This window comes from Anguilla rostrata, chromosome 2 (genome assembly GCF_018555375.3).
Source record: "Anguilla rostrata isolate EN2019 chromosome 2, ASM1855537v3, whole genome shotgun sequence".
Taxonomy (NCBI): domain Eukaryota; kingdom Metazoa; phylum Chordata; class Actinopteri; order Anguilliformes; family Anguillidae; genus Anguilla; species Anguilla rostrata.
Window position 1 is genome coordinate 14,853,679 of NC_057934.1, and position 12,648 is coordinate 14,866,326.

Below are 12,648 nucleotides of genomic sequence, written 5' to 3' on the forward strand. Positions count from 1 at the left end.
CCTGGAGCTGCTGCAGGGAGACCTCTCTCTTTCTCTCTCTCTCTCTCTCTCTCGCTCTGTGTGAAGCAGCTCTGCGCTCCTTCCAACGCCTCCGCACCTCCCACGCACCCAGGGTTCCACCGCTCCCTCCTACACACTCGCTTTTTTTCAGCCCGCCCCCACTCCCCCCTCCCTCCCCCTTCTCTGGGCTTTCCCCAGGCCCAGAGCTCTGCATCTGTGTGTAGCTTAAGTGAAGAATGACAAAGCACTTGAGCACGCTGATTTATTGCAGTTCCCTAATTGCTTACCTTTCTGACACAGGACCTTCAGTAGAGCATCGACATGGGAAAACGGAGATGAGCGTTTTAGTAATGCGTCGAATGACGAGAATTCTGACCTCACACCTAAAAGTGATTTTGACATCACAGGAATACAGTTATTTCATTCAATACCTTAATAAATTAGTAGTTATCAATATGGTTATAATGATACATGTTAATTAAATATTAATCGATCCCAGCTACTTGGTTGTGCATCTGGTTCTGCAGACCTGCTCAGCACTGTGTATGTGGAGTGCCGCAGGCCCAATAGACTCCATCTACCCCCCCCCTTAGATATTTGGATCAGGACCTGGTGGTGAGAGACAAGGATGGGAACATACTGGACCCAGATCAGACCAGCACCATCAGCCTCTTCCGAGCCCACGAAGCCGCGTCTAAACAGATCGAAGACCGAATCCAAGAGGAAAAGGTGACTCTCCTGACTCTACACACGCTCCCTGTCTGGAACGTCTACCCGTATGACAAGTGGCACTGACAAAAGACACATCAGCACACAAATTTGTCAGGCTGAAGACACATTTTTTTATTCATTAGCTTCATTTGACTTCACAATCCTTTGTGAAAATGAGGCCCAGAGATGGCAGCTTTTTGGCATACTACTGTATCAGTGAAGTGGTGCTGAAAGCTGATAGCAATTTTGGATACCGATCTGATGGAGCTAATGTATTGACACAATTGAATCTTTTAGCCACATCTTAACATTCCTGGGTGGGCTTTTCTATTCAAAGCACTTTTATTTTAAATGATTTGTTCCTGTTACATTTCTGTTTAAAATGATTCTTTTATATAAATATAAATGATAAAATATTAATGTGGAATCACTGCCAAATACATTGACCGCTTCTAATTACCGTCATTGCTGTATATGACACTAGCTACTGCATACCAACACAGAGCATATCTTTCATGTTTTATATAAAGAGTGAGGGTGGCTTAACAGTAATAAACTCCACAATAAAAAAATGTGTAAAAACACATTTGCAGGCCGCTTACTGGTACTAGGTGTTCCCCTTAAAAGCCAAGTGAACTTGCGGTGATTCAGTCCTATGTTTTGTGTGAATGGTCCATCGTTCTCAATTTTGTTGTGGCTGCGTGACACATTGGTCACAACGGGCATCGGAAGTAATTGCTGAGTTATTTGATTGGTTAATGTCCCTCAGCACTTCTATGTTTCCGTCTCTACTGGCCAGCGGAGAAGCCATGTACTGATGGAGGTAGCTGTCTGGACCGGGGGCCTCGTCAAACGCTGTGTTTCTATTTTTCCCTGACAGTCCCAGAAGCAAAATATCGATCTGAGTAGGCAAGCCAAGTTCGCCTCGACCCCCTCCTTCGCCCTGTTCGTCACCCTGAAGAACGTGGTGTGTAAAATCGGGGAGGACGCCGAGGTCCTCATGTCCCTCTACGACCCCGTCGAGTCCAAGTTCATCAGGTTCGTGTGGAACGTGACCCTGCTAAGTAGCCCTCATTGCTGGGGAGGGGGGGGGGGGGGGGATTTGGGATTACAGTTTTAAAAAAAGCTTAAACTAATGAAAGCTGGAATTTTTCTGGCTTCAGATGGTCTGTGCATTATTAGTTTCTGGTCTTTTTATAGACATTTTTGCTGTATACTGTATTGGAGCAGGCCTGTTGGCTCAGGGGTATTAATGCCTGTAACCTCTATTGATTATCATTAGGTCACTTCTTCTGATGAGTTTTGATATTGCGCATTGTTTCAAGTCTGCTTTGTTTAATCTTTTATTAACCCCATGGGTTTGTTTTTGGTGCTGACGATTATTATTATTTATTGATTTTTTATTTTTTTTGTTCAGTGAAAATTATCTGGTGCGGTGGTCCAGTTCAGGGTTGGCGAAAGATATAGATCAACTCCACAACCTGCGATCAGTTTTCACCGTGAGTATGTTTTTAAAATCGTTTGTCGTAACAGCTTGAAGACCCCCAGGCTTCATTTGGTTCTCCTATGCCATCAATATTTCACCCATCCTTGCCCCACCCGCTCATAAAACATGTAAACCAATGGAAAGTGTTTGGCTATGTCAGTTGCCTAAGAATATGGCACGGTGCTCTATGAATGCTCGGGTCATCCAGTAAGCTGTCACTTCGCTTTATTTTCCTCATAAAACAATTTTAGATGTCTTTCCAGACTTCTGGGTTTTTCGAGTTGGTGGTGAGGTAGTGTCTCTGTTTCGCCTTTGGATAAAGTCCCAGTCCCTTTTTTTGTTTTTAGAAAGGTCAGCACTCAGTAATGGCTTCTAAAGAGGCCTCAGACCTAGTTATGCAACCCTGACAGAGTGCCTGATGGCTTCTGAAAAAGAAATGAAGCAGAGTCCGAGGGAGAATTGAACCAGTTCGCCATGGAAGTGCCGCCTTAAACAAAGTTTATTCTCCCCTGAAAAATGCTCAGTCAGGTCAAGTAGCTCTCCACCTGCAGCAGCTCCATAGCCTAATAAGCTGCTCTAGGCTGACAACACAACGAGTCCAGACATATTTGTTTCCAGGTAAATGTGCATTTCAGTCTGTTGGACAGGAAATGAAGCAGTTCCGCATCTGTCCCCGAATCTCAGGTCACCCCTTGCTAGCTCCTGTTAGAAGTAGGCTTTAATTGATAGCAATGAGCGCAGCGTTGTTCCTGGACAGTCAGAGCTGTGTGTGTGTGCGTGCGTGTGTATGTCGTTTTTGCAGGACCTTGGAAGTGAGGACCTGAAGAGGGAGAAGATCAGCTTTGTGTGTCAGATTGTGAGGGTGGGGCGCATGGAACTGCGGGACAATAACACAAAGAAGCTGACGTCGGGCCTCCGCAGACCGTTTGGAGTCGCGGGTAAATATCCACGCCTTGGGGCAAGAAACCTTCTCGCCAAACAATGGTTTTGTTATGGTGATGAATATCTGCCATTGCCCCTGGCTTACCACTGCTTTACTACATGCGCATGACCATTTAACACGAACCCGCACAACAGTATTCTTCCATTTTGACTCTATTTTAATTTTCACTTCTCAGAATTTTGATATGAATGTCAGGCCCCCTTGCTTGTATGTCATAATAACTTTACCCTTGAGTACACTTCCATTCATGCACTCACAGGTTATTGATTGAAGGATTTAAATATTCTGAATGGTTTGAAAGGCTGGCTTGGGTTGCGTAACATACCCACAAATCAGGGATGGTTCGCGAAGCATACTTTTACATAAAGGACGAGCTTCACCTGAAAAGCAGCACAGAGAGGAGGATAAATTTTCTTTAGTCTTTTCGGAATTCTCGACGCACAGGGTCACGCACTGGGTCACGCACTGGGTCTCGGGTTTGTTTTTCAGTCATCAAAGAACCCGGAGATTAAGCGTAAAATAAAATGGAAGCGCGGCCGGGCCGCGCTCGGTGTACGTCGCTGGGGATTGAGCGTTTATGCTCCCGTATCGATCTGACTCCCCCCTGCGAGGGGGATGTCTGTTTCACGGCTTCCTGCCCGGTCAAATACATAAATCTGGCCAGAAATCAAAGGATTTCGGGTGAAGTTGAAAGAAGAATTAGTGGCTGATTCGTCCCCGTGGAGCTGGCAGCCGGTTTCATAGTAAACTAATTAGATTGGCCCCTCGCCCAGGTTGCCGTACGGGAGAGTGCTGTCTTTTTTACCCCCATCCCTGTCCGACTTGAGGAAACGGTGGCCAACTTCTTACTTCATAATTCTTAGTTATGAATATGATTTGATACATTGAGCATACCCGCAATCTGGCAGTGTGGAGTGGTGATTTTACTGCCTGTTCTTGTCATTGACCTACTTGATTAAAGCTGGGATGTTGATGGCTCACTGTTGAGTTGTTAAATGTTGATGGAGGCGAGGGGGGCGGGGTTAGAGGACGGGCTTTGAAGCCGTCAGTTTCCCGATCGAACACGGTTATGCAGTGAACGTTCCTTGTGCCTTTCAGCCACTACACAGCCATCTATGAGGGTCAGCCTCCCTCACAGTCTGCCGCATTAGTGTTCTCCAGTGTCTTCATGGCTGCCGGTGGAAAGCTCTGCTTTCACACCGACTTTCAGGTCTTTGGGTTTTTATGTGAACGGTGGGAAAAAAAACCCTGGTTACCGGCTTGCGTGATGAAGCTGTGTGGATCTGAGGTTTTGTGATCATGGCCAATCGATGGCCGTGACGGCACTGACCAATGTCGTCATCGTTTTTCTCTTCCCTCCCCCGCCCAGTAATGGATGTCACTGACATCATCACCGGCAAAATGGACGACGAGGACAAGCAGCACTTCATCCCGTTTCAGCCGTAAGTATGAGTAAACTTCTATGGCAAAACAGTGGCACTTTTTTAAACGATAAGAACATTTCTATGGGGGTTCTCTTTAAATTTTAAGGACTGTTACAGATTCAGTTTCTGTCTCGATGGCTTTTCTGTACTTTTGATCAGTTTTGGAGTATGTCTGCTGTTTTCTCCTCACAGAGGTTTGGAACCCTGATTTAAACCTGATTAGCCGCCATTTTAGGCAGAGTCCCTCAATTCCCCACTGACTTAATTAAAGTGGTTGGACCTAATTGCTGTTGTGCCTTTATTCCACAGAAAGTATGAGGAAAGAGTGACTTTTTAAACTTGTTTTCTTGTGTAGTTGGACATGATTAGTGACACTGAACTCTCGGTGGCAGGTTAACCAGCAATTTAAATGGTGTGCGCTGATGATGAAAACATTTCAGTCTCCTCTGCAAGACAAGTTGGTAGATTTAAGAGCAGAACTTTGTTGGACCGTCTGCTCTTGCAAGAAAAAGTGGCAGGAAGTTGCCGGTATTTTTTGTAGAAGGAAGTTTGCAGTAATTACATAATTGATTAAATTGATGTAGCCCCAGGCATGCTAACGATTTGTTTTTAGATGGAAATGGCTCTCTGATATGAAATGCGCAGAAACCTGATATGCACAGCGATCTGACTTCTCTGTCATTGTGCCACTGGCTCATTGGTTCCCGAAGGGCCTCTTTTGAGATGCATATGATAGGGTCCTCTCCTCCGGCCTGCTTCCCATGCAAGGAGGACGCCGCAAACTCTAATCGTAATTTAGGCAGCCTACATCACTGTCTGATGATCTTGTCCGGTGGATATTTCTGATCCGCACTGAATGTAATGCATTCTTCCTGGCTTGGCACGAAAATATATTTGATTAAAAACCCCTTTGAAATTACAGTTAGTAAGCCTGCCTCTTTACCGTGGTTCAGTTAAGTACTAAGTAAACGGGTAGAAGGGTCTCTTGTTATATAAGCTTGCTTTTGAGTACGGTGGCTTTTGCCGTTTGTTTTGGACATTCATTTTTAATGTTTTCAGTTGAAGAGTGATACTCCTCCAGGGCCACGCAGTTTGAGAGTTAGCGCCGCGCGTTTCCTTCCGTGTTTGCGCCGACACCGCTATCTCCTCATATGTGGCGGATCCCACACATTACCGCCTCCCGCGCAGTCGCCACCGGTGCCGTGTTTCCGAACCGCATCTGCTACTTATTTCCCCTCCGCCTTGCTTCAGATGGCGGATCTGGCAGACTGGCGGACTGGCGGGGTCAATTTTGTCGTTCCTCACAGATTTTTGCTGTTTCCGTGCTGATTGTTGTGGGGAAAATGCTGTATCTTGCCTCTGTTTATGAAGCAGTGCATCTGTTAAGCCTGTCGACTGGGCTTTGCCCAAAGGCAAACAGAGGGAAGAGAGGGGTCTCCACGCTAGTCTCGCAGTTTTAATAAAAGCCAAATTAAACCGAGGGGAACTGCTTCCTGCTTTTGCTTTTGGTGGTGACGGAGGGCGGCACGGCATCATTTCCTAAACAACAATCTCTTCTGTGTGTCTCTCTCGTTACCCATCCTGCCTCACTGTCGGCTAACAATGGCTTTTGTCCGCTGCGTCACGGTATTCGCATCACTGTTTGGTGTGTTTCCCTGCCCCCCACCCCCCCACCCCCCACCCCCCACCGCCCTCGTTGCCCACCCCTCACGGCCATGACCCTCTGGTTTTCCCTGCCCCCCCTCTTCCTCATCTTCCTCATCCTCGTCTTCGTCATTCCTCATCCTTCTCTCCTTCCTCTTTCTCTCTCCCCCCCCCCTTGTCATGTTGCCTGTCACGTGCGTACTCCAGGCTAGCGCTGGATGAAGCCATCCACCACAAGCAGCTGAACATCTCCCGTTTTTCACCCAGGGTGGCAGGGGAGAATGACTTCCTACAGACAGTTATCAACAAAGTCATCGCCGCAAAAGAAGTCAATCACAAGGGCCAAGGTACTGTAACGGACGAAGCGCTGGCTAGCCTAGCTCGGTAGAACCCTTTGCTGCGGAAAACCTCAAAACGGGGCCGCTGTTTGTTCTGCCTCCGCATTCGATTTCCTCCGTTCAAAGCTTCTGTCTCTTCCAGGGTTTCTCTGCCTCCATTGCAGACTTGGTTTGTTTTCAACGCTTTGGCTGTGAAAATATTAAAGCGCCCATTGATGAAATGCATTATGGAACTTTTACTTTTACTGAGTTTACATTAATGTGACTTTAATATTTCATAGGGTTGTTTTGATTTATAATTTATGTGTGACCGAATAGTAATCGGTTGAATTGGTTAACTCAAGCTGTCAGCATAAATATATCGTCTTATATATATGTATTTTCTCAACAAAAAAAAAAAAAAAAACTGATGCAGCTTCAAGGCTGTTAAATCATCATAGAGGTAAAGGGATGTAAATAACATTTTTGCAGCATAAATTTTTATGTCAGTATACATTTTTGAAAAGTTAACAATTTTCAGAGGGCATTAAAATTAGTTTAAAGCCTCTTGAACTGTCAGTAGCACTATTTTTACATAAACATTATTACTGACAGTTATGGCAAATTGGCAAATCCGGTTATTTTCCCAATTGAGGAGTTACAAAATGGACCGATTGGTTTGGGACTTTCAGGTTTGACTAAATATATGATGACTATAGGGAGCCAATCAGATGCTCTTTATCAGCTTGTAGTATTCTACTGGCTTTTTTTTAAACCAACAGAGAAAAGACCTGAAGTTTGTAGCAGTCTACGTCTGTGTGTAGAGATGACATCAGTCAGTCTTTACGACTAGTCTGTGCTAGCCCCAATATCTGATCGCATTTTTCAAAACCTCCATTGTCTATTTGGCATCTGCAGAGGTAGCACTCCATGGTGATGCCATTTGTGCAGATAATCATTGAAATATTTGCAGGTGCCCATGTGGAAACTCAGCCTATAATTATGCGGCTCTCCGAGATTGGGAATCTCCATTTTTGCTGGCTGGCATGGCCATGTGCTAATATGAATTAGAATGCACTGATGTTGCTGGTGGGTACCTGCATTGGAGAGAGTGGAAGAAAGATTAGATGGGTGAGAATGAGAGAGTGAACACAGGAGGGATGGAAGATGTGGAAAAAAATATTATGGGGGTGGTTTTATGGAGAGAATATGTGTCAAATAGCAGAGTAGAAAGGCAATATGATAATATGATAATAAGAGAACGAGAGAGACGGAGAGAGAGAGCACACAGACACACTTAGTAGCATATGCCTGTGTTGAGAGCAGTGAGGTGTGTGAAATATCTGTTGGACATACCTGCAGCGTGTGAGATTACAAGCCGTTTTGTCTCCCTGGGCCTTTCTCCACTTACCCATCATGCACTGCAGCTCCTCTGTTGTTTGAGATCTGCCTACTGATGTGCTCCAACTGCTGGACAGCTGGATTCTGCAGTGTTCTGCATCCATCTGAAACAAAAGCTAATTTCATTGAGGGGGCAAAAAAAAGGTTTTTCATATTCACAAACCAATTCACTGTACAGATCGCCTCTTTTGTAGTCAGTCATTCAGAAATGGGGCCGGAGCATGCACATCCAATTTATGAACAATTGGCATCTGATACCTAGGATATGTTCGAAATCAAAGGTCTGCACATGTTTCTTGAATCCCATGTTGTTGTTTTTTTTGTAGAATCTTTTATTAAGAAAATTTAATTTGTCATGAAAATTTAAGTAAAATTTTGTGAATGAGGCCCAATGTTCTGAAATAGTCCAGGAACCATATTGGTTTAAAGGAGCTGCGAGAGTTATGTGAGTCTGAGGGCAAATGTTTAATTGGAAACATTTTATTGGAATGATTTGTAAATCTGTATTGTTAGTCCATCTATAAAACATTTATCTGGTAAACGAGTCGCAAGTTGTCAGACAACTACTAAGGTCAAGCTCCAGGGCAACCATTGGACATAACTATGTGTGGATGTTAATAATTTCATTCTCACACATGTTTTTTAAGAAATTAATGCAAAATTTTCTCACAGGTATTTTAAAATACAACAGTGAATTTGTATGATGTTTGAATAAGTTGGCAATAATGAAGCAAGCCGCTAAGGTTTTGGATGAAAGAAACAGACAGAAACTGACAACCCAACACACACTTTAGTCTGCACCGATTGTCACAAAACTGTCCCAAACTCACCCCCAAGCCGGTGTATAAATACAGAATGAGGACTGTTGTCAGTCTCTGTGGGTGAAGAGCATTACGTCAATTCGAAAATGGTTCTTGACAGGTAGGAGATGCATTCCTTTGAGATCCAGTTCATTGAGATTAAGTAAAACTCTCAGCTGGTGATTGACTGTCAGAAATGACAGGTTGTAGTCCTTATGGAAAGTGCATTTCTTCCTAAATCCCTCCTGCTCGGAAGTGCTGAAATGATTGATTTTCGTATGGATATTTATGTTTTAAAAAATGAAATCTAACTGGGAGTTTCAGAGCTCATAATCAATGTTGGCATCACTGCGAGAGACTGCTCCTCAGTATAACTAACGGTCGGACGCGAGCCAAAGGGTCCATAACATTTTGCGAAGGATATTAAAATCCTAGTAACCTTCTAGCTGTAAAAGAGCAAAAATGGTTTCCCACTGTCCTGAATTTACTGTAACACCAATACTCTGATTCCATATGACAGGACTTCAGCGAGACATTGTAGTTTATATTAGAAATCCATGGATAACTGCGTTAGTGTTTCGATAATGACAGTTACATTTGTGTCTAATTGGAAGTGCTAAGGTTTTCAGGCGTCAGACTGTGAGCTTTAGCAAGTGAGCCGCTTAAGTGTCCATCGCCTTGTTGACAGGTAAACTAGGCTGCAGATAATCAGTTACTGCACATGGTCTCTGTGGAGACTCTGTTCTCCAAGATGTTTTTTTTGACATTATGTTGCCTTTAAAATAATCAGCAGTCTTAGCAAGGCATCATTGGTAAATTCCGTAAACATTCTCTTAGTCCGTACCTGACATCTTGTTCAAAACCCTCAGGATTGTGGGTAACCTTAAAACGTCTACCCGGAGACATCCATCAAATCAGGAAAGACTTCCCTCACCTTGTGGACCGGTCCACGGCTGTGGCCCGGAAAATGGGCTTTCCCGAAATCATCATGCCAGGTGAACCTTTAACGACCGAGCGTCCATTTAATGGAAGAATTTCCATACAAGTAAAGGTGGGATCGAATATGATTCAAATATTTTACCGTACAGTAAAATGTAAGTCTTCCTGGTCTTGCTTGCTGATAAACAAAAAAAAAACGGAGACACCAGAATGTTTTGCAGTATTCAAAAAGGAGGCCCTAAGACCTCTGAATAAAATGCATAATTTATTTCTGTAGTTTTCTTAGAAATATGAATGAATCATGGCTTCATACAATGAGTCATTATTTATAAAGAATGATGGGAAGTTTTTTAATACTCTTGGGGGAAGGAGCTACAGTATATTTTTTTCTTGAACTATTTGCGGGTTTTTGGGAGCCATGGAGAACTCGTATATCAAGTAAATGGAAGTGCATTTATCTCTTCTATCAAGAAGTGAATTTTCTATTTTATTTTCTACTGTGCACGATAGTTTAGTTGACCTAGTTTGGATGTTCATAAATGGAAGGTTCTGAATTTCTACTTCACATTTCTGGTTATTTTGATTCTGGTTACATCACAGGCGAATGGCCGTTGTAGTGCGTAAGTGAGCAGGTCGTAACTCCGGCTGTTTCTGCACTCTGCCTGTAGGTGATGTCCGGAACGACATCTACGTGACTCTGGTTCAGGGGGAGTTTGACAAAGGAAGCAAGACCACCCCGAAAAACGTGGAAGTGACCATGTCCGTCTACGACGAGGATGGAAAGAAACTGGAGGTACGGTTGTTGTTTTTTTTCTCTCTTTCATCTTGGCTTTTGGGTTTTCATGCAATTTCTTTCTTAGTTTTTAAAAAGAAAACCTGCGTGTCTGCTTTTGTCTGATTTTCCATGGACTGTCAATAGCCCAGGGTCCCTCCTGTAGAGCTGGATTCAGTGGCGGGGGGCAGATTTCACACCGTGAATGCGTATGCATGACAATTACCGCAGTCATCGACGGCTGAAAGTGGGGCGAATCCAGGGATCGAAATTGCGAAATGGATATCAAAGGAAGGAAGCGTCGTGTCGCTGTCTGATTGTGATCGATTCGCTCGCTGATTATCAGACCCTAGGTCAACAACTCCCACCAATTTGGCGGAGTGTAATTGCCCACAATATCTGCATGATTAGAGTTGCAATCTTGCATAGTGATTGTATTTTTTTCCAACCAATCAGCTTCTTTGCAGAGTTTCTGAGACGTGGTGTCAACCAATCTGCCCTTGTTGTGCTTATTCCCCGTGTATATTTTTCTCCATTACTGCTGACATGAGCATCGGGCTGTGGTGTCACTTCGTATCTATGGTGGTAGAACTTACGACCTGAAGGATATTGATCCCAGGTTGTCAATGGTGTTTCCTCCTTGGGGAGTCTGCTGTACCCGAATTTCATCAGTATGTATCCAGCCACAATGTATAATATCTGTAATATGAGTTCTGTAATTTGGCCGGTATTAGAAACCTTCCCTAAGCGAAGGAACAATGCAGATAATCTATCAGAAGGCCACCCCTTCTCTTGGGCTGGGATTTTCAGCTTATTCTGCCCGGGTGGTTGCGTAAAGCTGGGAGCCAAACGTCTCTGACAGAGCCATCACACTCAGCCGCCGCAATTATGCATTTAGTCACGGGCCCGGGGAAGAGAAAGTCATTCGCCACCGTATGCGAGCGCCCGTGGAAGCTGGGGGATCCTCGCGATTATGCGGGAATGAAGATGCAGCGCGTCTGAGGATGACGAGTCCGTGCTCTGCACGCCAAGTTTGCCTGCCGGAAAGATCTGGAATCCAGTCGTAGCCGCGCCAGCGCCGACTGTGACCAGGAGTTTCCGTTACTGCGGTCGGTGACGAAGACTGTTTTTTAAGAATGACTTCTCTATTAAAGTTTTTTTTCTCTTAGAGTGCCCACATAGAGGTCATGAATCTTGGATGAATGAATCATGAATCTCGAAGCTTTATGGATACTAGAGCACAACTGAAGAGGCTTGGGGACATTTACTTTTCCTAAATAATGTTATTTTCTTGTGTTAAAGATCTGTAATGAAGCTGGTATGAATAATGAAACAAGTGTGTTCTGCACTTCTATAGGCAATCTAGTGTGAAGTCCTTGACCCACAAGAGCAGGAAGGAGAATTTTTCTTCTATTGTAATAATTTGAGTCTGCCGCCCTTCGTAGTGGCTGTACCTTTGATTATCCTTTCATGCTAAATTTAATTCAGGCAAACAGACATTTTTAAACAAGTGGACTTGTAATTAGGCCGTCGATGTCAGTGCTGAAGGGAGAGAGGTCTTTATTTCTGCTGTTTGTTCGTTATTGACTATGGGCTGGCCCGAGGCTTGCCTCGGGAATCATGGATTTTTATATCTCTGCAGATATAATGCCCGGCTGTAAAAGATATCCGGTTAGCTGAAAACAACAGAGAAGTTTCCTGCCGCAATTTTCTCATCAATATCTTTGGATTGACTGGCGCGTGGGCAGCAGAGATACTCCTTTCGCCTTTAATGCTTCACTTGATCTTCCGCGGTTAATAATGAAGTTTATTTATATTGCGCTTTTCGAGAACCGTGTTACATGGCCTTTTACAGCAAACAACAATAAAGAGCACGGCAATGGAATATAATAAAAAATAAAATAAAACCAAGAATAATAAAAAATAATAAATCAAAGCAGACATAAAATACTGGTATCAACTGAACACAGGGCGTCATTGGTTAAAAGCTAGTCTATAAAAAATAAGTTTTGAGAGTGATTTAAGAGTTTGGCTGGCTTTTATCCTGAGGAAGGCTATGGGGATGAAATCAACACCTTAAACCTGTGAGTAGAATCAGGAATCCTATGAGGAATTCCATATTTGTTTTTGGATGAACTTTTGGAAAGGCATCATAGATGGAGGTGCTTAGGTGTTCTCACAGCCAGCCAATTAAAAATACTTCAGAAATCC

At 43.8% G+C, this 12,648-nt stretch overlaps 1 protein-coding gene across 4 annotated transcripts in view; it reads left to right on the forward strand.

Moving 5' to 3' along the window:
* dock1 (dedicator of cytokinesis 1) overlaps positions 1-12,648 on the forward strand; it is a 236,223-nt gene that overhangs the window by 26,520 nt on the left and 197,055 nt on the right. For 2 of the 4 annotated variants that reach the window (XM_064320731.1, XM_064320732.1), the window contains exons 7-14: positions 594-729; positions 1,592-1,749; positions 2,129-2,210; positions 3,000-3,135; positions 4,510-4,582; positions 6,416-6,555; positions 9,596-9,721; positions 10,334-10,458. In XM_064320731.1, the coding sequence (XP_064176801.1) occupies positions 594-729; positions 1,592-1,749; positions 2,129-2,210; positions 3,000-3,135; positions 4,510-4,582; positions 6,416-6,555; positions 9,596-9,721; positions 10,334-10,458 (976 nt within the window). The remainder of the gene's footprint in view (positions 1-593; positions 730-1,591; positions 1,750-2,128; positions 2,211-2,999; positions 3,136-4,509; positions 4,583-6,415; positions 6,556-9,595; positions 9,722-10,333; positions 10,459-12,648) is intronic. The other 2 variants (XM_064320733.1, XM_064320734.1) reach the window with 1 other exon arrangement.